Source organism: Aulostomus chinensis, chromosome 23 (genome assembly GCF_037954235.1).
Source record: "Aulostomus chinensis isolate RoL2024-O1b breed Wild chromosome 23, RoL_Achi_v1.0, whole genome shotgun sequence".
In the NCBI taxonomy this organism is placed as follows: Eukaryota; Metazoa; Chordata; class Actinopteri; order Syngnathiformes; family Aulostomidae; genus Aulostomus; species Aulostomus chinensis.
This window is the reverse complement of record NC_141342.1, coordinates 17,281,496-17,306,590: the sequence shown is the minus strand read 5'-3', so window position 1 is coordinate 17,306,590 and position 25,095 is coordinate 17,281,496. Positions and strand designations below refer to the sequence as shown.

The window sequence follows — 25,095 nt, the reverse complement described above, 5'->3', positions numbered from 1 at the left end:
GAAAGGTGACGAACGCGTGAGGCAAGTTAGAGAGAAACAAACACAACGCAGTTTAACGGCGTGGACTTCCAACCCTAACCTGGCACCCTCAGGGCCTCATCTGGGAGGTTTTTGGAACTTTCGGCCGCACTCTTGGACGGCAAGAGAACTTAAGATGTGGACCGCATTTAAGCCGAACTTTCATCACCACGCGGGTCATAACTGGGACACCACAACGCAAACTGTGGAACCACACGTTTTTCAGACGCTGTGGGTGGAGTAGAGCGACGGTTTCTGAACGATACAAATGGATGACGTGCACCTTTTTGGGCCGGGTTGCCCATCGAAGCTTCTTAGTTCATTATATCAACGTCTCCAGTTTCCAAAACATCCAGAAGTAAATAGTGATAGAGTATATATCAGTATAGATTCAAAAATGTTGCTGCATGACCTTTCTAGAATGATTGCTGAGGCTTAACTATACCGCATCAATAAAGGCATTTTAAATAGTTTGAAGCCACAGGACTTCTGTCCACACCCACCAGGAGATTCTCAACATCAGACTGATGTTCTGTGCACTTTCCTTTCGTTCGGCATCCTGCTGCTACGGCTTTCATTTATTTGAATATCTAAAAACCTCTTTTGTTGTTGTTGTTTTTGCTGCTGTGAAGACTGAATGTATTTTCAGACATAAGGTGTTTCCGCTCCGTCAGTCGTTCTGACACTGACATTTTTAGCCAGCCTGGCGTCGGTAAAGCTGACGGAGTCGTTTTGTTTCATTTCTCCAGCTCGGCGTGGTGGATTTATTAACCGAGCTGCTACTCATACAGCATAAATATTGATCTGTGACGAGGGAAGACATTGGATTCAAAGAGGAAAGAGTCGGATCCAAACATGTTCCATGTCACTTTTTGTTTCCTGATGTTGACGTTATTCCTGGGCAGTTTTTGGTGGCAAGTGCCAAGCACAGAAATGACTCAAAGTGTGTATCAGTTCATGAGAGGAATCAGGAGGAATTTTGTGTAAGGGTTCCGCGTGACCTGCTCTGTTGACCCCTCCATAGATAACCCCAGGCAGCAAGGCAGCGGGCGGCAGCCTGGCCCAGGGAGACATCATCTCAGCCATCGACGGGGCCAGCACCGACGGGATGACGCACCTGGAGGCCCAGAACAAGATCAAGGCCGCCACCACAAGACTGTCGCTCTCCATGCAGAAGTACACAAGCATCCCACCTACTCTGACCCCACAAACCATCATAGATGATGAAGAAGGCGTCTGACCAAGACATGAGAACAGCAAACTATTCAGAAATTCTTTCTAACAGACTCACATTGGACTCATACTCTCGGTTTCTTTTCTTGTTTAATCTTCAGATCAAGGCGTCCGGCACCAGTTCCCACGGCAACTCCCAGAATGGACTCCCCCATGCCAGTCATCCCCCACCAGAAGGTATAAAGACACAGCAAGTTAACACAAAAATGTCCTCGTAAGACATGTTTGACGATGTCTGTCATCAGCGTTTGTTGTCGGTGTCCTGAAAGTTACATTTCTTTAATGCTTCCATAGGGCTAAAGGCAGCCTTCTGCTGCCCTCTAGTGTAAAATATTTACAACTGCAGGGAGAAGTTCTAGAGGTCAGCGAAGCACAAACACTTACCTAATAATGGAGGGAAAAGGGAGACAAAACAAACTGATGCCTTTATTCTCATGAGTTCAGTGTCTTTCTGTCTAACTTGACCTCTTGAAAAATCCACCCGTTTTTGAAGGAGTTTAACGATGAGGTTCTTGTTGGAGAAGATGCTTGCGGAACCCCCGAGGATGGAAGATCCTGCAGTAGGAATCTCTTCCAAGTCCCTCATATATATCCACCACTTCCAGCTTCTTCAGCCTGTCTTATGACCCCCATCAAAACTCCTGGCCCTTTGACACCAGCTGCTGTTACTCCACCAGGCCCGCGGGGGCAGTACAATTCTCCAATTGGTCTTTACTCCCCAGAAACTGTCAAAGAGATGGTGCTGATGCAGGGCAAGTTAAGAGAGGGGTCAGCAGCTACCCTGGGATTGTCCTCATTGGGGTAGGTTACCAAAGCAATAAATAACGTCTCACTACTGAAGGTTTAATAACCAAAAAACAATGAATTCACGTTCGGTCACAATTTACCTTCACGTTTTTCTCCCCGGTGAATGAAATATTAACCTCACATTAACAGGGCTGTGATTTTTATGAAGAAAATACTCAGAACTTTCCATGGCTTTCCCAGCATTCACTGCCCCAACACGTGGCGCTATATCTGGTACGTACACACAGAGATACCTGGCCAACCTCCAGGTAACAGAATAGTGGAGATCAGACTACAGGGGCATCTGGGGGTCTGTATCACAGGCACATCGGAGACACTTGACTAAAGGTCAAATTGCCTCAGCGCCTCGATCAAAAGGTGTCAGAGGTGCAGAAGAATGCTTCAAAATGAAGAGAACACGGATGAGACACGTGTTGGCGAACGGGTTGGACTCGTATTCTGTCGGAAGAGAATGACGGCAGGGCGCTGGTGTCGCAAAAAGGAAAGAATTCCTTTTGCCGTTTCTACTCCCTGATTTCCTCTTTGATGCCTTTTATCTTCCCGCTACTTCTCTGATGTTGGGGTGATTTCAAAGTCTAGAGGGCTTTTTTTTTTGGTTTTGTTTTGTTTTTTTCCCCTTTTGAGCGCTTTTGGCGGTTTTTAAATTCCGCTGCAAGGTGACAGCATGGTTGATTGTTGTAGTTGGTATTGTATGTGAGCAGATGGCAAACAAGACTCATCACGCGGTGGTTGTCTAAATAAAGCAAAGTTCTTCAGTCTTATCTTAGTCAAAGAAAAATATCTGTTTTAGTCTAGTTTTAATCAATAAATTCTACTTTTATTTTAGCCACATTGAGTTTTTCTATACAGATGTTTTTCATGTTGGTTTCATTTTAGTCTTTTGCCTACTTTTCAAATTTACCAGTCTTGAGACTAATAAAGGATTATCTTATCTTATCTTATCTTATCTTATCTTATCTTATCTTATCTTATCTTATCTTATCATGTGTCACATGAAAATACAAGCCTAGTTTTTGTTGATAAAATTGACCCTAGCGTGGAGGAGTGAACTGCTTAGACTAAGTTTTAGACCGTTTAAATGATTTTTTTTTTTTTTTTGCGCATGAAATAATCGATTTACTGGTTTATTGAAATAATAACTCAGGTTATTATTTCATACTCAATCTTGTTTTGCCAAAAATGGTGAATTGTTTGGTGAAGGGACATTTCAGAATATGGAAAATGGAAATATCCCATCACTTATGGTTCCTCATTTTTAAGAGGATTTGGAGTTTGAGAACTCAAACAAAACAAAAAACACTCCCCCACTACCCCCCCCCCCCCCCCCCAAAAAAAAATGACACGAATGGAGCTTCGTCCAGCTTTTGGTATATTTGCCACTTCAGGACTGCAAAGTTAAATCAGTAGCTTTATCCTTGAGGGAACTCCTGTGGATGGGATGGGCTCGGGTGACGTCTCAGTCATGGAATAGTTGTGAAGGTGGAGGGGGAGCGCGCTCTGCTCGGCCCCTGACATATCACACCCAGGTATCAGTCCCCACTAATGCCTTTCCCTTCTGGAGCTCAGCTGCTTTACAAGAACAGCCAGTGATAAGTCAGGTGTCGAGAAACGTGCCTCCTGCAGATCGCAGGACGGTGACGGCCATATCACACCGGCAGCCCCGCCTCGCAGAGTGATTCCACAGGATCACGCGCGTGCACACACACGCACGCACGCACGCACGCGCACACACACACACACGCACGCACGCACGCACACACACACACACACACACACACACATACAGTACAGTACAGAGCAGCTGTTGGACATGGTTAGGGAATGTTCCGCCCCTGTTCTACACCATCATCCTGAATCCCCCCCCCCCCCCCGATGCCATCTTGCCAAACCTGAGATAGGATCCCCCGTCTGCAGGGAGACATCCAAGCACGTTCCACTTCACCTACTGTACCCTGAAGACATCTGCATACTGTATGAAATGGCTGCAGCTCTGACATAAGGGGATCAGGTGGAATGTGTTTACGTAGGTGTGTGTATTTGTAGCCGTCCTGTGCTAATTGTGTCTTTGCAACCCCTTCTGTCCCATGTCATGTGATAGACGCGCTCCTGCTCTTGTCAGTCACCCGTGGTGATGCAGGGGGAAGCTGGGAAACATCCCGCTGATGACAAACGGCTGCTATTCTGACCTGTAGACGGGATTAAAGCAAAGCGCTGTAGCTGGATAGTTTCCTACAAACACATGTGCGTGCTATTGTTGTCACTGAAACACCTCCGGTGATTCACCTCGCTGCCTCGTCTCTCTCTGTCTGTCCGTCCGTCCCACTCTGGTGTGTTTCAGGTTATCGCAAACACAGCTGCAAAGTCAGTACCATCGCAGTTCTTGATATGTGATGTGCATGAAGTGAACTTGGGTTCATGTTCAGTGTGAAGTGACCTTGTGTCCATCATGGAATCACGTGAGCTTAAAAGCTTTCTGCATCCGTGGAAGTGTAACAGCAGCTGAGTGTGCTGATGGTGTGTTTCTCCAGGTAATAACAACTCACAAGCTGGCCGTGTTGTATTGTGTTATTAACGTTTGGTCTCCAGAAGTGGAAAATAAATAAATCAACACTACCTGTGGACTTGATTACGGTTCTAAGGTACCCCAACTCTGATTTAAGCCAGACTTTTAATTCTCCCTCTGCTAGTGGTCCCTCATCTAAATTGAACAAATGGATTGTTTGGGTGTCGGGTTACGTCCCGCGTCAGCCTGTCAAACGTACCGACATGAATCTCGAGGTTTCCATCCGTCTCAAAGCTGCACACTCGCCGTTGGCTACTGCGTCCACTGCTGCGTGCCTGCTAGCATGCTAGGTGCCACAAACAAGTCTGAGACAGGCTGAGCGAGAACCCGTCCTCAACCCTCCTTTCAAACAAGGACATTACAAAACAAATAAATCACAGTTCAAATTTTTGCGTCGGTCAAGCTGTTGCGCTTTAGGTGAACTAGCTACGTACAAGCAGGAGGCAATGGTACTTTATCATTTTTAAAGAAACTGGCGCCATATTTTATAAATACCGACCAAACCTCACAGGTGATATCACTTCTCTTCCTGCTATTAACCTCCGCAATTTTTCACACATTTGCTTTATATTTTATGGTTTTAGAAAGTTTGAAAAACACAACATATCAGATTGCTTGTCGATGATGAACTGTGACTTGACCGAAAGAGTATGCTACTTATTAAGAGAGTAGAAAACAGCCAAAATTAGCACTTCTTGTTCATACAAGTGCGCATACATGTACTGTCTGTCTTTACGTTTTACTTGTACTGGAGTATCGACGTAGTAGTGACATCTACCTCTGTTTTCCACCTCTTCTTCAATCCTTCACATTCATTATGTGAATGTGACTAACGGACTATTTCTTTGTGCATGGGCAAGGTGTGTGTGTGGGTGTGCTTCGTCCAATGAGACAAAGAAATGTCTGCTGTGTGTGTGTGTGTGTGTGTGTGTGGGTGTGCTTCGTCCAATGAGACAAAGAAATGTCTGCTGTGTGTGTGTGTGTGTGTGTGTGTGTGGGTGTGCTTCGTCCAATGAGACAAAGAAATGTCTGCAACATGTGTGTGTGTGTGTGCGCGCGAGTGTGTGTTTTAAATATGAGGATAATAATCTGTCCTGTCATCCAAGTGGATGTTTGAAACCTCAGCATGTGTGTTTTGGTCTTTGGATTGCTTGTGTGAATCATGTCATGGGTGCGCTGCAAGCCGCCGTGAAGCCTCTGGCCTGACTACACGTCTCGTATCACACTTTCTACACCTTTAAGCAGTAACGATAGAGGAATGTATTTCACGTCCCAGTTTCAGGATCCTTCCTTCCATTAGCAGCTGACTCATATGATGTTTATACGATGAAAGCTGATAACGTCTGTGCTTGTAATTACGTTTCAATGCTGTTCTCTCAAGATCACCAGATAATTATTGTGATTTCTTGAGATACTTTTTTGACTTAATTAACTTGTTATAGTTTCGCAGTGCAGTTGTTTAAACCTTCTGTATTTAAGAATGAGACAAACTCCCAGTTTACCACGGCCATCTTGTCCTTTCTTTATGGGACAGAAGTCAAGTCTTCTAATATAAATGAATTTTTTTCCTGTTGATCGTCGGGCAGTATTGTGGATGTTGCCTCTTTCTGGTCTTTGTTCCTGTGCAGCAGCTGCCAATAAGTACTACAACAGCACCACCTACCTGTCAGTTTCGTTACAACATGTTAACCAGGTTCCTCACTGCACCTCCACCCCAACACAAAACACACACACACTCACACATAAATGTTCAACCCCTTGCCTCTGAAACCCCTCACCCCCTCTTTGACCCACTGACCTCTGACCCCTTCCCAACGTCACTGACAGTGTGGAGTACACTCCCAGCTTCAACCCCATCGCCCTGAAAGACTCTGCCCTGTCCACCCACAAGCCCATTGAGGTGAGGGGTCCGGGAGGAAAGGCCACCATCGTCCATGCCCAGTACAACACACCCATTAGCATGTACTCACAGGACGCTATCATGGACGCCATCGCAGGGCAGTCACAGGCCAAGGGACACGACAGGTGAGCTCACACACCTAAATTAATTAAAATCCCATTGTCCCATCAAACAAGACCGTACCCAAACCCCGCCGGCTCAGCTCATCCAGATTACAGTTTACCGCTCATGTTATTAATAATAATCTGACCTTTATCTGACCAAAATTTAGCGGCGGCAAATCCCCTCAAACTGTCAGTATGGCAAAATGAGAAAAGAAAAAATAATTTCAGTAATTTGAATAAACCAACCCTGTACAATAATTGAAAAGACCACAAAAATAAAGGTGGTTAGATGCCGGGGCTTTTCCTTGTAGTTTGTGCCCGTACACATGCACTCCTCCGTACCTTTCACCCACTTTCCTTTGCTCATTCCATCCACATCCAAACAACCAACCACACCTGTGCTGTCCTCCACCCATCCTCACCCATCCTACCCTCCTGGTTGTGACCTCAGTGAGGAGGCAGGCTCCCCCTTGGCGTAAGTACAGCAGTGTTCCTACTACAACCCGTCTGTCTTCATGCTGTCACCCATCTTGATTTTATAACTGCTTGTGTATTTCCCCATAGCTCTTACTTTTTGGATACATTGCACAAGTTTTCCTATATTTATTGTGATTGATTTTGTGTACCATCTATTTAAAGGACACATCCCTTATAGGTGGTGTACGAAGCATGGTTCATTGCAGCTTGTAAACACAACATTCATTCCGATTGGGTCCCTCCTCCTGGACTCCAGGGCACCAGGAGCATCTGCCCACGCCCTTGACAATATGGCACACACCAACTGCCGCTAAATATTAGCTACAACAAGCTAAACACTGGTTAGGACGAGCTGAACGCTGGCTAGAACAGGGTACATGCCAGTCAGGACAAGCTAAAAGCTGGCTAGTAGAAGCGAGATGCCAGCTCGCTCAAGCAAACCGCTCGTGTGTGTCACCTACATCACCAGCAGGAAGCAGGCCAACTCCTCTTCATCCCCGGCTTCTCCGTCGGCGCTCGAAAGCCAAAGTAGAATTCACTCTTGTTCTGGAAGAACGAGCTTTATCCGATTGCCGTTTCACTTGAGGGGGGCCGTATTTTCTTTTCTTCACTGTTCCAAGTGCATTGGATATTTGTTAGGAATGATTTTTGCTAGTTGCTGTGTTTATCCACACCCAGCCACACCCGTGTGTGTGTGTGTGTGGGGGGGGGGGGGGGGGGGGCAAAATGGCAAATGATAAACTGGTCCAGCAGAACTAAAGAGCTAAAGAGGCACTGTAACACATGTCTAAAGGACAAGAGATTCATTTATACTGAGGTAGATTTCCTGGAGTCCTCCTCTGAAAACCAGCAGATAGCATCAAAACATCCGGACCTTGATGGTATTTTCTGGCATGGGATGTTCTGAGTATTCAATTACAGGTTTTCAAATGACTACTTTTCTAACAATCCTTAAACAGCGCTGAAGGAAGACTGTCCAGTGAAGTTGCTGTGTAAACTCACTGAAGTATACAGTCTTTTTTTTTTTTTTTTTCATCTGTGCACACTTTTATACTGCAAAGAGAGTGGATACGGACAGTGAATGCACCTTCTGAATGCCAAGGAGCTTAAATGTAATAACTGGCCATGGCTGTGTTGGAGGTAATTCTGTTTCCAACGGTGACATTTGTAATAATCAAAACACAAATCACTAAACACAAATCAACCGTGTATTGTGAACGTATTTCTGTTTATAGCCATCACCCACAACTCTGATGTCATCCCCACACATGAACAAATACACAACAGTGGATGACACTGAAAACAGAGGTGTGTTAAAATGTGTTCATCCACAGTAAATCCCAACACCGCGCCAGCAGAAGCACCGGACCAAAACACGGAGTTGTTTTTCAACCTTTACATGATCTATTTTTACATTTTGGCCCTTCACGTTCAAGCCACGCTGCGAATTCAGAGCTCTGACGATCCTCTCTGGCCTGCAGTGTTCTGCCTATCAAGGACCCTGTGGTAGACTGTGCGTCTCCAGTGTACCAAGCAGTGATCAGGCCAAACGAGACCACCCAGGACATGTCTGAGTGGGCTCGCCGTGCAGCCAACCTGCAGTCCAAGAGCTTCAGGATCCTGGCCCACATCACTGGCACCGAATACCGTCAGTACATCCGCTCCTTTTCTTTTTTCTCTCCTGCAAACATGTCCTCCTCCAGCTCACACTTTCCTGAGCATCTTCAGTATCATCTAATAACCAAATCCCCCTCTCCGTTTCTCCCCTGGCAGTGCAAGACCCAGATGAGGAAGCTCTGCAGAAGTCAAGGTGAGAGCAGATTTAGATCAAAGAGGAGGGATCCATTTTTCAAGGTATGAAGCTACAGTCAGGGTTACATGACAAAGGCTTTCATCAGCACTCAGGTGTTTATCTGCTGCAGCTCTGATGCAAACTCCCCAGGGGTGGGGGGGTGGGGCGTAGCGTTCATACATGCAGCCCCATCTGGCACCATATGATTTATTTATTTGACAGGGACAAATGCATGAGACACTGCATCATAAAAGTAGATGCCATGCATGCAGGTTTCTAGCCATGGCAACCCTTGTCCCCAATAAGGCTTCCAAAAATCCATCCATCCATCCATTTTCTACTGCTTATCCTGTTAAGGGTTGCTGGGGGGGTGGAGCCTATCCCAGCAGCTGTCAGGTGAGAGGCGGAGTTCACCCTGGACGGGTCACCAGTCCATCACAGGGCCAACACACATAGACAGACAAGGGGGACAAGTAGCAGTTTGCCATTAGCCGGTGTCCACAGTTCGCAAGCCCTGCTAAGGTTCTCCCCCTGAATGGTCACTGCCCGCCGTGCTGCTTTCTGCTGTACTTTATATTTATCTTTACTTTGTGCCTGTTAGTCACCTGAACTGTGACGGCCCAGGAAAACAAAACAACAACAGGACGGGGGTGAATCGGCTCCTTTAAAGTCCCGATGATGCAAATGTGTGCGAAAAAAGTACAGAGTTGGAAAGAAAAAAAGAAAAGAATAACATTTGCAGCACCAAATTCAGATATTTGTATTCATCTCAGCATAACGTATGCCGAAATGTGCTGAAGACCACACCAGAGTAGATGTTAAAAGCTGACACTGCACGAATGAAGACAGAAAAGTTTTAAGTCCTTTATTTATTTCTTTAATGGTGTGTACAAAAAAAAAACTCCTGCAAAGGATACTGAATATGTGCTGTGAGGCAAGACTGGGAAGGAGTTTTTCCAGCCTCTGTGCTGAGTCGACCCGGTCGTAGTTTCATAAACCCCCTTGATAAAGTGAATCCCCCGAAATGACTCTTTATTCCTTCATAACTGTTTATTAAAAAAAGCTCTTATTACCCAAGGTTTTTGCCTTCCTCTCCACCAGAGAGAAGTTTGAGTCAGAGGTGAAAGGACCCCGATTCGCCAAGCTGAAGAACTGGCATCAGGGACTGTCTTCACAAATCCTCAACGTCCAGGAATAAAGAGAAGACGGAGAGAGAAAAGGCAGAGAAACCGAGCGAGGCCGAGGACATGGACAGGAGTTAACAGGAATAGGGGATGAATTATGGAGATTTAAGAAAAGGAGCAGGAGGAGGTGGAAGACTCCTCAGGAATGTGAGATAGTATTGTAGCCTAGTCTAGTAGAATGTGAGACACTAACTGTTAGCGTGAGAATGCTATGTGTTCAGAAGCTCGATATTACCTGTCAAACGTATCTGTCTGCTGCTAAGACCTGATCTCGCATTTCCTTCCCTTGTTTCCTGTTTGTTTGGGTTCCTTTGTCCCTTAAATGGAAGAGATATTGTACAAAAAAAAAAGAGAAGTATTCAGGTGAAATGTAGAGCAGTTTTTGTTTAATGCACCTGTATGAACCACATTCACAAACGTAGGGACGCTACTGTATGAACGAGCTTGTGAGAAGGCGTGCGACGACAAATACACACAGAGATTTATCTTCAGTACATGCACATATACAGTATGTAAAGAAAAAAATGCACTCAAAATATGCTGATATCAATGTGAATAAATGTTTTCCTAAAACTAAATGGCTGAGCGAACTGTTGCACAATAGAACACCTCTCTAGTTTGGGAATCGCAGCCGGGAGTGTGGCGCGGTGTCTCGATTCAGAGGGACGTTCCTGGATCACCGAGTCATTTTTCCTGTTAGCTTTGGAAGAACATCCAGGAAGAGCCTTTACAAGCAACTTTACCTACGTGGACAATGACACAACCCGGGCCCCTGAGGACAGCTGATTAAATTCGCCCAGAGCAGCCTTTCTCAAAGTGTGGTCCGTGGACCAAAACCTATCATCTTGTAATGAAATGTCAGTGTTTCAGTTCCAGTGTTTCTCGAACTGCCTGCTGCATAGATGTGTTGTTTTCAATATCAAATCAGCTGGCGTGTAAAATCACAACGTATTTGTTTTGTGGCGTTGTCTTAATTGACCGGTTTGCAACACCGCAACCTCTTTACGTCAGATTAAGTGTGACCCCGCTGCCTTAGCTGCAGGAACGTGACTGTGCAAAGCGCTGGGAATCTCAAAGTAATTTTTAAAAAATGGATCGGTGGCTTAGGACCGGGTCACGTAAAAGAAAAGCAGATGAAAATTCTGACTCTGCTGTAAAAGTTCTTGAGTCCCGGGATGACGGTTAAACGCCAGTCAAAGCAGACCCCGCCGCCAACTTGCCATGAACGGGAAAAAATAAAACTGAGTACAGGAACTATGGTAAAACTCGTGTTTTTAGGTTGTGATTTGCAAACTGTTGAAGTTGGCACATTGTTTTGGGGCTATTTTGAGTTAGGTGGTCTGTGAGTGTTTTGTTTTTTTTAATGGGTTAAGAGGTCATGGGTCTGAAAAAGTTTGAGAACCCCTGGCTCGGCGCAACAACAGACGAGAGCGGCAACGAGCGAGAGGCTGCGACGACCCGTACGGAAACCTAAAGGGTTCCCGCTTGTTGCCACAAGCTTTGTGATATCAGAACGGGAACCTTCGGGAAATGAACGCAAGCGGGAAGACACCCCCCAGTCAAGCACTCAAGAAATTAGTTTTGTCAAGTATTTCAGTTGCTTAGCTTTCAGTGCTAGCAACAGAGGGTTCCGGCTGCGTTCACGCTGCACATCGTGCACGGACCAAGTGTGTTTCAGCCTTCAGTCGCGAGGCCTAACAACGGATAGTGCATCTCTTCCTGGCCAGGAGGTTGTCAATTATTGCTCAGTTTTTGTTGAAGTTATGGGAAAATGACGTGACTCGTTGTGGGAGGAAGGACTTTTCACGATGACTCTGATGGTTGGGTGTCCGTGGGAGCTTTGCTGCTCTTCATAATACGGTCAGGAAGAGAAAATACCAGGAAGTGCAAAATCCCAGCTGTGGACTCGGGCGTGATGCTGGTTTGACAACACGGGGATTTACCAAAGCTTTTTAACTCCAAAAGCTGCCCACTGCTGCCGGGTAGACGCGCTGATCTGAGGGATGATGACAAAGTGAAAAATGAAGAGCTGGAGAAAACTAAAGTAATGAGAGGGGAGGGGTCGAGCGCCTCAGCGCTGAGGGGACACCACAGAGGAGGAGGACTATTTCATATCGCAGAAAGTCATCTAAAAAACTCAAAACTAAAAATATGGACTCATGGAGAGAGGTGTTGGAAGAAGTTAATCCTCTCTCAACAATTTGTCAATGAAGTTTTGCCGGTTATTGGCTCAGTGTATTGGAAGTGCCTGAATAGTCCTCTGTAAAAAGACGGCCATTATGCTGCGTCATGAAGTCATATTTGTTGTAGCCACCAGGGGGCAGTGTGATCTAAAAATATCACCATCCCTTGCATTTGAGTGTATGGACCAAGCAGCTACTTGTGTTAAGATTTTCTTTTTTGGGGGGGGGGGGGGTTATGGAGTAAACAAAATAAGATTTTTTTTTAATGCAGCTGTTGTCATTTTTAAATCATCCACAGAATTGCAGTTTTGCTGAATTGGCATGTCCTGGAGACGTGGGGGGGGGGGGGGCAGTTGTGACTCATCAGTCAGATGAGAAAGCATTTTCTCTCTCCTCGCTCCAGAATGAAAATGGCTGCGGAAGCTGTCCGCCGAAAATCAGTTAAAGGCATAATGAAGCAGAAATAGTTGGGGGGGGGGGGGGGGGGATTGTGATGATCGGGCTAAGCTACATTCAAGAAATATTGACAAAATCCCACAGGGAGTATCGGGTACCAGACGTGCCAGAAAGCTTCCTCGCCGCCGGTGCTGAAGCTGCTGGTTACGTAACGATGCTGCCAAGCTCAGCATCCAGCATCTAGGTGTTTCAAGAGCAGCGTGCCAATCAAAATGCACTCACAAGTCATGAGGCATCACAGCGGATGGATGAGGGGATTAAAGGGTGGTGGAGGGGCGGGGTTGCAGCATGACTTGAAAATGCTGCAGCATCCGACCATCTCTCCTCCTCTTGTTCTCTCCATTTCGTGCACACCGGCTGTTTCCTCTTCCCTCCCTCTTTCTCTCAGTCTGCGTGCTGTAGCCCTGCTGTGCAGTACTCTCAACCCTCTGTTGTAGCACCGAAGGGAGGCGGAGCCATTGGCGCGCTCGCACACACACGCACGCACACACACACACACACACACACATACACGCATACTCACACATAGACAACACACACTCTGACATCTCACATCATCTCCTCTGCACGCTCACTTGAAGCAGCGACCAGCTAGCCAACCAGGCCTGTTAGGAGCAGGGGAGCCCAGCTGTCTCGTCACCCAAGATGGATGTACTGATGAAGGGGTTCTCCATGGCCAAGGAGGGGGTTGTGGCCGCCGCAGAGAAGACCAAAGCTGGAATGGAGGAGGCAGCGGCCAAGACCAAGGAAGGGGTGATGTATGTAGGTATGTGACACCTCCGATCTGTGGAGCTGCACCGAGTTGCCGAGAAAAGGGGAGAAAGTTAGAGATACACTCGTGTGTGTGTGTGTGTGCGCGCGTGTGTGTGTGTGTGTGCGTGTGTGTGTGTTTGCATCACATGTTATGAGGTGGCATCCCATGAGTGTCTATGTCTGGGACACTTGTGAGAGGAGGAGGGAGGAAGGAAGGAAGGAGTGGATGGAGTGGCGGGATAGTGCTGCAGGACTGGTGCAGGGTAGAGGGTGGAGGCACGAACAGTGAGGGACGGACTGAAAAGGTGGATGAAGAGGGAGATATAAAGTTTGGTTGATTAGCACAACTGATGGGCAACTGGTATAAAAAATTGCGGAGGTGGGGGGCACTATGGGGTCCTGCTGCGTTAAGGTTTGATCCCCTGTCATGTTTTATTCACATCAAGTGGCTGGAGTGCCGAACCGTGTCTCAGGAGGGAGGGAGCCGTGTCTCAGGACCAGCAGGAGCTGGTTTCACCAGTCAGTGTTTAAATTCCCGCAGAACAGAGTTGACCTACATTTAATAGGCCGTCTCGTGAGCCGAGGTGACGGCGGGTGCGTGCCAGCAGCCCCCGGGTGGAAGGAAACGCCGCCTTTCATATGTGGTTGGATGCTCTGTGGCTGTGCTGTGGTTTCCTTTGCTCTGTTAGCTTAAACAGCGACTGCGTCACATCTCAAGGTTACCCCGAGTGCCGGGCTTTTGGGCCTTGTGCCATGTGGGGATGGGGGGGGGGGGGGGTTGGGTTGCAGAGTTCCTCAGCGTCTGTTCCTTCAGGGTGCCTTGATCCAGATGTTACAGATGAAAATCAGTAAAATGATCATCAATGTCACAATCTGTGTGTGTGTGTGGGGGGGGGGGGGCAATGATCACTTGAGCACTGCAGCAATTTGCTCTCACCACCCCCCTCTACCCCATCCTAGGAGTATGTGCGTGTGTGTGTTTGTGTGCGTGTGTATGTGTGTGTGTGTGTGTGCGCGCGCATTTGTGGTGATGCGGCAGCCGGATTTGCCTGCAAGTGCGTGTCGCTTTGATCACTGACCACCTTCATCCCTCACCGCTCTCAAATCCCCTCCCACCCCTTCAAACCCTCCCCATCCTGGAAAAAGACGGAAAGGGGTTGGGGGTGAGGGGGGGGGGGTTGAAAATGGAGGGAAGGGAGGGGTGTTATATCAGAAAAGGCTTTGAGCCTCGAGTCTCGTGGCTCTGGGATGAAGGGACAGAATGAGTGATAGGTGACATGCAGCCATGGAAGGAAGGAGGGGGAGGAAATAAAACCAATTAGAGAGCGAAGTCAAGGGGGGGGGGGGGGGGTGAGCAGAGGAGGTAAAAGTGGCCCGTGAGACAAAGTGAAGATGGAAAGAAAATATCAGAGGAAAATGAAAAGTACCGTACCAGCCTGCAGCGGAGGGAGCGAGGTCCGCCCGGCCTCTTTCCTGCAGAGCACACCTGGCCAGATGCTCGGAGATTAAAGATGAGGGTCACCGCACATGAAGCAGCTTTGATAAATCAGGTATTTTCTTTGCAGAATGTTACGGATGATATTTCTTTTTTTTTTTTCTTTTTAAAGGGAGAATTTGTGTTTTAGCTTTGTCACCTTCCCTCCGAGTGCGAGCCTTGTACGTTGAGGGCTGCGCCGTTTATTGAAGAGAACTGTGGAACTGTAACATTGTGCTGCTGCGGTGATGTCATCATATTCAATGCACTTCAAATCCCCACCAAAAAAAACCCAACAACAACACAAAAACATCACGCCATGAACATCTTAGGTTTTTCAGTGCTAACTGATATTCCAAATCAACCCATCAGTCACACGTCATCACAAATAGAGCATTTTTTTTAAATCGCGCTGCCCTGATTTGAAAATCTCTGACATATTTTTTTTTTAATTTGCTGCAAATAATTAATCCCAAAAAAATGTCACCATCGGCAGAGATTTTAATTAGACAAGAGTGAGCTTTCATCACATCAAGCTGAGGCACGAATCATTCACTGGAAAATTCCCTTCAAGCACATCTGGGACAGGTTTTCCTATCAGGAAAAGGCGTTCGGACCATCTGATCTCTGCAATATTCATTTACTGCAACAATCTCTTAATCAGGATTAGCACTGAATATCGGGATTATTTTCAAATAAAAACCCTTCTTGCTCTTGTTTTACACTCAGCAGCGTGGAAGCCGCCGTGCAGGAATTAGAACTTCTCGCGTCTCCTTCGATGTTTTAAAAGGAAGTCAGTAGCACAGATGTGCAATGATGGTGACACAGATCACGACACACTCAGCTGGTGGGCGTGTGTGTGTGTGTGTGTGTGTGGGGGGGGGGGGGGTCCCCTCCCCCTCCCCCTCTCCCTTTCCCTCTGTGGGCTGGGAGGAAGAAGCTGTGTCATTGCAGTGCGGAGCGCTGGGCAGTACTGCAGCACTGCTCAGTCACCGGGCACCGGACCACGGCGAGCGGTGCTGCGGGAGGAGAGAGGACAGCGGGAGACACCGTCGTCTGCATTTCTGTCAAAGCACAAACATGATTTGAATTTTCCTGTACGGTTTCCAGCTTCCTCTCTGGCTCCATTTCGTCCTTTCTAGCAGATTTTTTTTTCTATCCCTCACTCTGGATTATGTAACTGTCGCGTAATCTGCTCGCGATCATACGGCAGCATGCAGGGGGCCCGTGAGCGGCGAGAGATTCACGGGGAGGCGCCGCTTGGGGCTTCCAGCAAAGAAAATCTTCCAATGAAACATTTGGGAAACCAGCAGAGCGCTTGAATACCGACCACGGCGAGGAAAGGGAAAATGAACAATCCACGCCGACAAAAACCAACCGGCGTGCACGAACGTCAGCCACGGGGCGTAAAAGACGGACTCCAGATGCGTTTTTAAGAAGAGACGTGGACCTGCGGCCCGGACGCTCGCGGAGGCGTAACGTCAAGAGGAGAATGTTCCCAAAATTGTCGCTCCATGCCAACTTGGCAGGTGTAGAATTACAGAAATCCATAAATGGGTTTATCTCAATAAAACTAAAAAAATAATAAATGAAAATGATCATATAACCTGCTGATATGATAATCTACCAAATAGGTTTGAATATTTGGAATGCGGAACATTTGTGTGTTTAACTGTTTTCCAGTTTAGGGGTTTGTTCATAAAATTAATGATTAAAAGAAAAAAAACACATCCACAACAGCCACAAAGTGTTTGGGTTAGTAATTATTATTCTAAGGTGCTGCAAGTCAAAGAGGCGAGTGCTAAATAGCAAAAGTAATAATTAAAGGAGCTCCAGCAGCAGGGCCGGGCGTTTCTAAGACAGGTCCTTAACCGAGAAGCTGGAAAGCCATCGATCCTCAGCTCTTGGCAGCTGAGATGGTCCAGCGGCCTAAGGTCAGCGCTACTTTCCCAGCTCTCGCCTTCATAGTCAGTTGGTGAGCCGGGTGATGATGGCGTGCCATGATGGAACGCTCAGTGCTGGTTCAATTAAATGAATCAGATTGAGAAAAACATTCGCCTTTGATGACACTTGAGGTCAGGGATTTTGTAGATCCCCTTGGGTCATTTTATTTCCTGCCCGTTCAGCGTCAGGGCCCCTCCGTGCTAACGCTACGGTGATGCTGGGCTGAGACAAGGAAGCACGCTCGACCTTGACCTTGTTCACCTGGGACATTCCTGAGTTTGTTGTCACATCGAATCACGTTGTTCTTTGCAGTGTTTACAAAGAAACATTGTCATTTTCCCTTTTGTAATTGTCCCACGCTGAACTTCACCATGACCTCAGCAGCAGCAGCTAGTGGGTATAGCAGAGTTTCCATTCCTTCCTCTGTCTCCTAAAGCTGTGGTTGAATGTCCCTCCGGATCGTCGCACGTCATCGCTCCAAATTAGTGGAATTACACGACGCAACACAGCCTCCTGCGATCGAAGCGATCAGTTCCGTATCATTGATTAATTGTTACTCTTTCATCTTCAGGCAATAAGACGAAGGAGGGGGTGGTGTCATCAGTAAACACAGGTAAGAGTGTGTGTGTGTGTGTGTGTGTGTGTGTGCCTTCTTTGATAGCACTAGCAGGTAGAAGCCAGAAGGAACATGTCAGCTAAATCATACGCAGTTTCATTCTGCAAATCCAAAAGATTGCAAACAAATTTTTAAAAAAAACAACCAAAAACCACCACAGTCTATAAATTGTGCAGTGGGACCCTGACCAAGACCTCCTGGCCCTGGCCTTGACTCTGTCCCAGCCTGCCTCAGTCTCAGTCTGGGCTTGGTCTTTGCCTCTCTAAATCTTGGTCTTGACTCTGCCTTTTTGAGGACATCGGACAATGCGTCGCAAAACGTAACAGATTAAACACTACTGACTCTTTAACAGCCTCGACGTGTTTTCACGAGTGTTGAAACAGTCGCAGAGGGAAGCACCGCTGACATCAACGGTCACCTGATCAGCTTCCTCCCGTCCGATGCCAGAGAGGCTGCGGCAGCTCAAACTGATGCTGGCCTTTAATTTTAATGGCTTAAAAATGACAAAGTCTTCACTGGAGGGGTCCCTTCAGCTTCTACGAGTGTATTAATGTACCACAGTGAGCAGACAGTCGCCCCCCCCCCCCCCCATTCCAAATATATCACTGGTACAAAACGACCGTACAACACGGCATTAACCTTGACCTTTGTTAGCAATGACAAATGTAGGCCTGCTGTAGACACAGTATTCTGGCTGTAGTCTAATGAAATAATAAATTCAACCTGAGATGAATGAATAACTATTATAATATGAGAAACGTCTGCTGTTGCCTTCTAATCTTATTATTGTTTTTATTCTGTACAGACTGCAGTCCTAACAAAACACACTAATTCAGGATCAGACAGACTGATATTTCAAACTCCAAACACAGTTCAACAAATGCATCAGTTATATGCTCAAACAGTATCTCTCCCTCTCCTCAAGAGCTGTTATGAATTAAATTCACCAACAGGTGGCGACATTTACATCCACAAAATCATCAAAAACTAACATTGATAGGCTATGAACTTGGCTAAAGTTTAGCCAAACTCAGACGAAATTGTTGGTTGTAAAGTTACAATTAGAAAACATTATGTCACAGAAATGTAGATGTACAATCGTGTGTGTGTGTGTGTGTGTGTGTGTGTGTGTGTGTGTGTGTGTGTGTGAGTGTGTGTCACTGATAACTGTCCTCCATTTTGCATCCCAGTGGCCAACAGGACTGTGGATCAGGCCAACATTGTTGCAGACACAACAGTTGCCGGGGCCAACGAAGTGTCACAGGCAGCTGTGGAGGGAGTTGAGAACGTCGCCGCGTCAACTGGACTCGTGAACCAGGTCAGTTACCATGGAAACCTTCACTCTGTGGTACGGCGGTGGCACCTGAGAACACACAGCTTCCTGCTAGGGTCTATAATCAAACTATCAGGTGACACATTATAATCTGATAGCGTGACTGCAGCAGCTGATGGAAATTTTTGTTTAAACTGTTGGTGAGGAAACCACAAATGGATCCTGAATTATTAATGACGCTGTCATAGTTTGAGCGCTACAGTTCCTGGGTTTCCATCACCTTGCTTTTATGCATGTTTTGAAGTATCGCCTCGGAAAAGGAGGACGGAAACGCTGAAATCTGAAGGGGAAAAAAAACCAACCTCTGATCTCCAAAAAGATCAAAATAAAAGCTCATTCGAGGTTGTTTTCCACTGACGCAAAAAAAGAGTTCACGCACAAATTGAGAGATGGAAAAAAACATCTGCAGAATAAGTTGTGGCAGCGACAGTGACGGACACACGTAGACTGACGAGGAGACCAAAATATTCCTCAGTTTAATCCGTAAAAAAAAAAAAGAAAGGGTTGCGACCTCTCCTTGTGACCTCTGTTAGTTGCAGCCATGTCAGGTGCGGGTCACTGCAGCGCGGGAGCTGCTGGTGCTGGTGGTCGCACACCTCACTGAGACACGCGTCTTGGTTTTAACTTTAATTTGTCACGTTTGTTTGACAAAAACATCACGAGGAACCATGAAGTGTGCCAAAATTGAATAATGTTATTCTCACTGGCAAAAGTAAAGTAAAAATCCCTCACGTTCAGCGTTTCAGGCCTCTCCCGCTTTACTTTTGGACTCCGACGGATTCTCGCGTCTCCAACATTTGTGTGCGTTCGTCATCCGTTCTTTTTCCGTGCTGTGTGACGTCTCTTTTGTTGTAAAACTGTGGCAAAGCTTCTGTCTTGTATGTGTTGTTTTCGCTCACTCTTTTTTCTTCATGTGTCTCGTTTGTGTTCCCCTGATAGGAGGAGCCTGTATATGAGGTGCCTACATTAGACAGGCCTGCGTGGGGTCATAGGTCATCCCAGACAGATAGCATGTTACATACGCCAAGCCATCTTTGTATGAGGTAGCTGGGACACCTCTGAAGCCTGCAATAAATCCTACTATTTGAGCAGAATCTTCATGTTTAAATGTGGCATTTACTGCTGTTGGATGTCAAAGGTGTACCTGGTAAACCGCTAACGCCCTGCGACAGAGAAAAAGTGAATGTCGAGGGGGAAAAGGGGAAGCAGACGCTCGTCTCATGCTTCTGAAAACGAAAAGAAAATGATATGAAATGTTCATTAAGATTAAAAAAAAACAACTTGAGAAATTTGAAAATATTGCCGCTTTCTCCTGATCCCACAGACGCTCACTCCTTCATCTAAAAAAAAAAGGATTCTCTTCATTTCTAACCTTGGCATTAAAGGAACAACTTTTTTGGGGGGGGGGGGGTTGCCTATTTTCTATCGTCCTGGCGATATTTACCATTCCCTCATCTGTGCGTGTACTGGGGAGGTTGGACCCGGTTAGCTTAGCTTAGCTCAGGTAATTTGTAGTGGATGGGAAGTGTTAGCATGCCTCCATCAAAAGAATATCAAAGAGATTCAGTTAAGAATCTCGATTTGTCCGGAATAATCATCCTCTCTCACAAAGTCGGCCATGATGAGTAGCAGCAGTCTCTGCCACTTTAGGTTGTTTTTTCTTTTTTGCTTAGGTTACCATGAGGCTTCTCAGTGCATGGATTCACCGCGCCAAGTCAGAAAAGTAGTTCTAACTAGGTGTCTGATGCTGAAACATCTCAATATCTCAGATTTTAATGTCCGTCCATCCGTCTGACCTTTCGTCTGTCCATCCGCCGTCTTCCACTTATCCGGTTGGTCCGGGTTGCGGGGGCAGCAGCTTCAGCAAGGAAGCCCAGACTGTCCTCTCCCCAGCCACGTCCACCAGCTCTTCTGGGGGAATCCCGAGGCGTTCCCAGGCCAGCTGAGATATATAATCCCTCCAGCGTGTCCCGGGTCGGCCCAGAGGCCTCCTCCCAGTCGGACATGCCTGGAACACCTCCTGAGGAAGGCTTCCTCACCAGATGCCTGAACCACCTCAACTGGCTCCTCTCGACATGGAGGAGCAGCGGCTCTACTCTGAGCCTCTCCCGAATGACTGAGCTTCTCACCCTGTCTCTAAGGGAGAGCCCAGCCACCCTGAGGAGGAAACTCATTTTGGCCGCTTGTATTTGCGATCTTGTTCTTTCGGTCGTTACCCAAAGCTCATGACCACAGGTGAGGGTTGGAACGTAGATTGACCGGTAAATCGAGAGCCTCGCCTTCTGGCTAAGCTCCCTCTTCACCACAACAGACTGGTTTAGCACCCGCATCACTGCGGATGCCGCCCCAATCCGCCTGTCAATCTCCCGCTCCATCCTACCCTCACTCGTGAACAAGACCCTGAGATACTTAAACTCCTCCACCTGAGGCAGGACCTCCCCCCCCGACCTGGAGTAGGCAAACCACCCTTTTCCGGCTGAGGACCATGGCATCCACTGATCATCGCTGCATTGATGCAGGCAAAAGAGAGAAGTACATTTGAGGAATTTTGATTGAGGCACACTAACACTTCTCACCAACTACTGTTCCTTGCGCTAGGCTAATTTGCAGTCAGCTGCTCTTTTTTTTTTTTTTTGACAATGCGCGCACACACATGTATGTGTGTGTGTGTGGGAGGGGGGGCTTATCTCCCTAATGCATGCACAGAGGAGAGAAAGGCATTTATCTTCTTCCTGGAGCATGAGAGGATGCTAAATAAACGTATTTCACAAAGACAAAAGTCAGTGCGATCCTTTAAGCTCAAGCTCTCGGGCTCTCTAGCATGTCAGACAAGTGAGGGAGTGGAGTCATGGAACACCGCATGCAACATAACAGCTTCATGATGAGTTCTGGCTAAGCAGGTAGAGCGTGACAGGTGAAGGAATGATGTGAAGCCTAACAAGTAGCCAGCCCATCCCCGAGGAGCATGAGTTCAGCCGTGCAGCATGGTCTTAACTGCTAAAAGGAAACAAAATAAAAGCTACATAGCAACAGGTGCCTGACGCCCTTCATCCCAGCTACTTCATCTTGTCATCCCCCTCGGACGAGTCACCGTTTTAGTAATTTCAGTTACCTTCTCTCCTCCTGCAGGGAGAATATGGGGGGATGGAGCAAGGTGGTGAAGGAGGAGAGGTGAGCAAAATGATATACGTATCTCTAAAAGGTGGAAACGAAATAGATTTATGAAAGAGTTGCCATGTGATCCTCCATAAGTCACCTAGGACTCTCTCACGATTGCATTTTGAGGGTAAATACGATTTATATTTAAGGGCTAATTTACATCATCGCTGACACATTTGTAGACAACGAGGTTCCCACTGTAAACAAACCCCACTTTGCCTTTGCAGAATCCCCCGTTAACCGTTAATGACACTCATTTTATCCATGGAGACTTTTGAAAATCTCACTTTTATTTTGGTAATCCATCTTTCACGACTGATGCATCTTTCTGATTTTTCTCCGTCAGGGTTATTAGCTGCTGTCAGGACCGTCTCTCCACCCTCTCCAGTGGCCCCTCGCTCCCTTCGCCTTGCTGTACCAGATGTTCAACATATTTTTTTGTGACTTTACGGAACCAAATCAACTATAACAGACTCTTCCAGATGCTGCACCCTCAGCTCGTCAGCCCCCCCCCCCCGCCCGCCCCGCTGACCTCTTCCTCGTCCCTTTTCCTCCCCTGTGGTTTTCTGCAGCCTGTAGCTTTTCCTCTACTGCCTGTCTTTACCTCTCCCCACCTGTGTGTTAAATGTCGTCCTGATATGAACTCCCACGCCTAATGACCTATAAGGAAACCTCACACACCAACACACACACACACACACACACACACAAACAACAAGATACACTTTCAGGCATGCATGGAACACACACACACACACACACACACACACACACACGCACACACACATTACATAGCCACCTGTAACTGCTAACACAAAACAAACAAGCTGGGTGTGTAATTACTGCTAAACCTCTGCAGTCCAGTAAAAGCAGCTCATGGTGTGACTGATGTGTGACAGGAGAGCGAGAGAGTGTCGTTCTAGTTTTGTGCCCCCCCCCCCGCTCATTTTACATGTGTGCATGTGTGTAGCTGCTGGCGTATTTCAAAAGAAAATAACAACAAAAAAACAGCTTGCGCAGAGAATTGTGCATTGAAGACAGGTAGCGTGTGTGCAGTAGTTAGCTAGCTACGGTAGACTGCATGAACAGATGTGTAGACTGACTCGTCCTGTGTCGTAACAGTAGAGTAGCAGCCGCTCTGTGTAGCTTTTTATGGCTTTGCGTGCGCCTCGACGTTTAGAGTTGTCATAGTGTCTTTGAGCGGGAAGCAATGCTGCTTTATCACAGCGACAACTCGAATCGTGTTGATGTGATGCATGAAAAAAGTGTCTATTTGGTGAAATTGGCTACATGATTATTACAATGACTGCGTATTTTTCTTTAAAAAAAAGTGCTGCCTTCTCTTTAAATATTGTAATCAGCATGGAGCGCAGAGTTTAATATGAATAAAAGGATGAGAGTGAGAAACAGGAGACCCTCCGGCCTGGTCGTTACTGAGGAAGTGAAGTCAGAAAATTCCAACCAATGAAAACTGATCTCGCAATACTGAAGCTCTTCTCAGGAGGGGACGGCATTTCTTTTTATTATTTAAAAAATGAATTAAAAACCAACTCCGTGTTAAGATATTGTGTTTGTCACAGAGATCTTGACCTATTACCTTCAAAATATACATCCGAGTGAACGTTAGTGCCAAATTTGAAAGAATTCCCTTGAGGCTTTCCCGTTACATTTGGTGGGGTCACAGTGGCTTTGACCAACCGTAGCGAAGGGGGAGCGCTGTCACCCCACCCTGCTGGGACACGGGATCGAGACCAGGGAGGGGGGACGACCCTCTTGCCTCAGTGCATATGTTATCAGAAGAGGGTTAGATTGTTGTGAGGTCACCAGAGGTGTGCCCAGTGTCATGAAGGCCCCCCCACCTGCCCCCCGGGTCAAGCTGACTCCTGTGTGAGCGACCCCGGCGATGGGTGAGGCCCTCGTGTGTGTTGGGCTCTCTGGGATTGGAAGCTGCGTGAAACCGAGCGAAAGTTCATTCTTAAGCCCAAGCAAACGTTTGCGCAGGATTCAAAGAAATTCCCTCAAGGAGTGAGTTTGCATTTGCGAGTGACGGATAAACTGGAAAAAAAATAAATAAATAAAAAATAACGGCAGCATCAGCTTCGACAAAGAGTTACGGCAAGAATAAGACAAAGAAAAATACATTTTTAGGAAAATGTTACCCAGCGAAGCTCAAAACAAGGAAAAACTGTGAATATTAAAAAAATAAGTCGGTTCCATTTTGTGAAAATGGTTTTCCATGGTGTCAAGGGAAACAAGCAGTCTTGAGTTTTGGAGGTTTGAATTTTGTCATAAATTAGCTAGATGTGCAATCGTGTGTGCGTGCGTGTGTGCGTGTTTGTATAGAGAGTTTGAATTCTGGGATATGTAGTTGTGTTCGTGTAGGTTTATTTCTTACTAAGTAGTCTGAACTGCGGTGTTTCTGCTGCCCCTGCCCATCAACTGATGATTAGCCCGTCTCTTGTCACTCGCTGTTAATCTGCCCAGCATCGGTGTGGATGCTATGTATGTGCCGTGTGTGTGTGTGTGTGTGCATATATATGCGTGTTAACACAGATCAATTTCCGCCAGCAAAAGTGTGTGTGTGTGTGTGTGTGTGTGTGTGTATGTGTATGTGTTTGTTAGTGGAGGAGATTTGTGTGTTTTTACTTTGAGGCCAATGAAAACTGATGACTGCATGTTGCCTTATCAAGCAATCTGACATTCACACACACACACACACACACACACACACACGCGCACACACAGTTCTCACACACGACACGCTCCAAACAGCACACAACTTCAACACGCAAACACGAATCACACACAGCGTTTAAGTTGGCATCAAAGCAGAGTCACTGATTTTATAAACAGTACCAGTGAAATTAAAAAGGTTTTGTTGAAATCCAGCCGTCGTGTTGAGAATTTATTTCAGCGCTGAGTTTCAACTGCGAACGAGGACTGGGAGGATTTATGCCCGGAGGAGACACAACGTGAAAACAGCGTTCACACACATTTCTAAATGGATAAAGGTTAAATGTCCATGATTTGTCCTTAACCTCAAGTTAAAAAGAAAAAGAAAACCACACCGATGAATCAAATGTCCTTTTTTCTCCCCAC

The 25,095-nt window shown here is 46.6% G+C and overlaps 2 protein-coding genes across 4 annotated transcripts in view; both read left to right on the top strand.

Moving 5' to 3' along the window:
• Window positions 1-10,636, top strand: part of ldb3b (LIM domain binding 3b) — a 15,906-nt gene extending 5,270 nt beyond the window's left edge. For 2 of the 3 annotated variants that reach the window (XM_086195845.1, XM_086195846.1), the window contains 8 exons: window positions 1,043-1,194; window positions 1,353-1,428; window positions 4,397-4,419; window positions 6,449-6,646; window positions 7,077-7,100; window positions 8,584-8,750; window positions 8,876-8,912; window positions 9,996-10,636. In XM_086195845.1, the coding sequence (XP_086051971.1) occupies window positions 1,043-1,194; window positions 1,353-1,428; window positions 4,397-4,419; window positions 6,449-6,646; window positions 7,077-7,100; window positions 8,584-8,750; window positions 8,876-8,912; window positions 9,996-10,092 (774 nt within the window). In that variant the 3' untranslated portion in view covers window positions 10,093-10,636. The remainder of the gene's footprint in view (window positions 1-1,042; window positions 1,195-1,352; window positions 1,429-4,396; window positions 4,420-6,448; window positions 6,647-7,076; window positions 7,101-8,583; window positions 8,751-8,875; window positions 8,913-9,995) is intronic. The other variant, XM_086195847.1, reaches the window with a different exon arrangement.
• A 2,402-nt stretch (window positions 10,637-13,038) lies between these two features.
• Window positions 13,039-24,884, top strand: sncgb (synuclein, gamma b (breast cancer-specific protein 1)). Its single transcript, XM_086196166.1, has 5 exons — window positions 13,039-13,483; window positions 17,460-17,501; window positions 18,695-18,822; window positions 21,967-22,008; window positions 22,343-24,884. The coding sequence occupies exons 1-5, from the start codon at window positions 13,363-13,365 to the stop codon at window positions 22,349-22,351; spliced, it is 342 nt and encodes a 113-aa protein (XP_086052292.1). The 5' UTR covers window positions 13,039-13,362; the 3' UTR covers window positions 22,352-24,884.
• The last annotated feature ends 211 nt before the right edge of the window (window positions 24,885-25,095 follow it).

What these genes read in the sequence shown, in the direction of transcription:
- sncgb (XM_086196166.1), top strand. Translation starts at nt 13,363, where the DNA reads ATGGATGTACTGATGAAGGGGTTCTCCATGGCCAAGGAGGGGGTTGTG. An exon ending in GGAAGGGGTGATGTATGTAG is followed by an intron (nt 13,484 to 17,459) that starts GTATGTGACACC and finishes TTTCATCTTCAG; the next exon opens with GCAATAAGACGAAGGAGGGG. An exon ending in GGTGTCATCAGTAAACACAG is followed by an intron (nt 17,502 to 18,694) that starts GTAAGAGTGTGT and finishes TTTGCATCCCAG; the next exon opens with TGGCCAACAGGACTGTGGAT.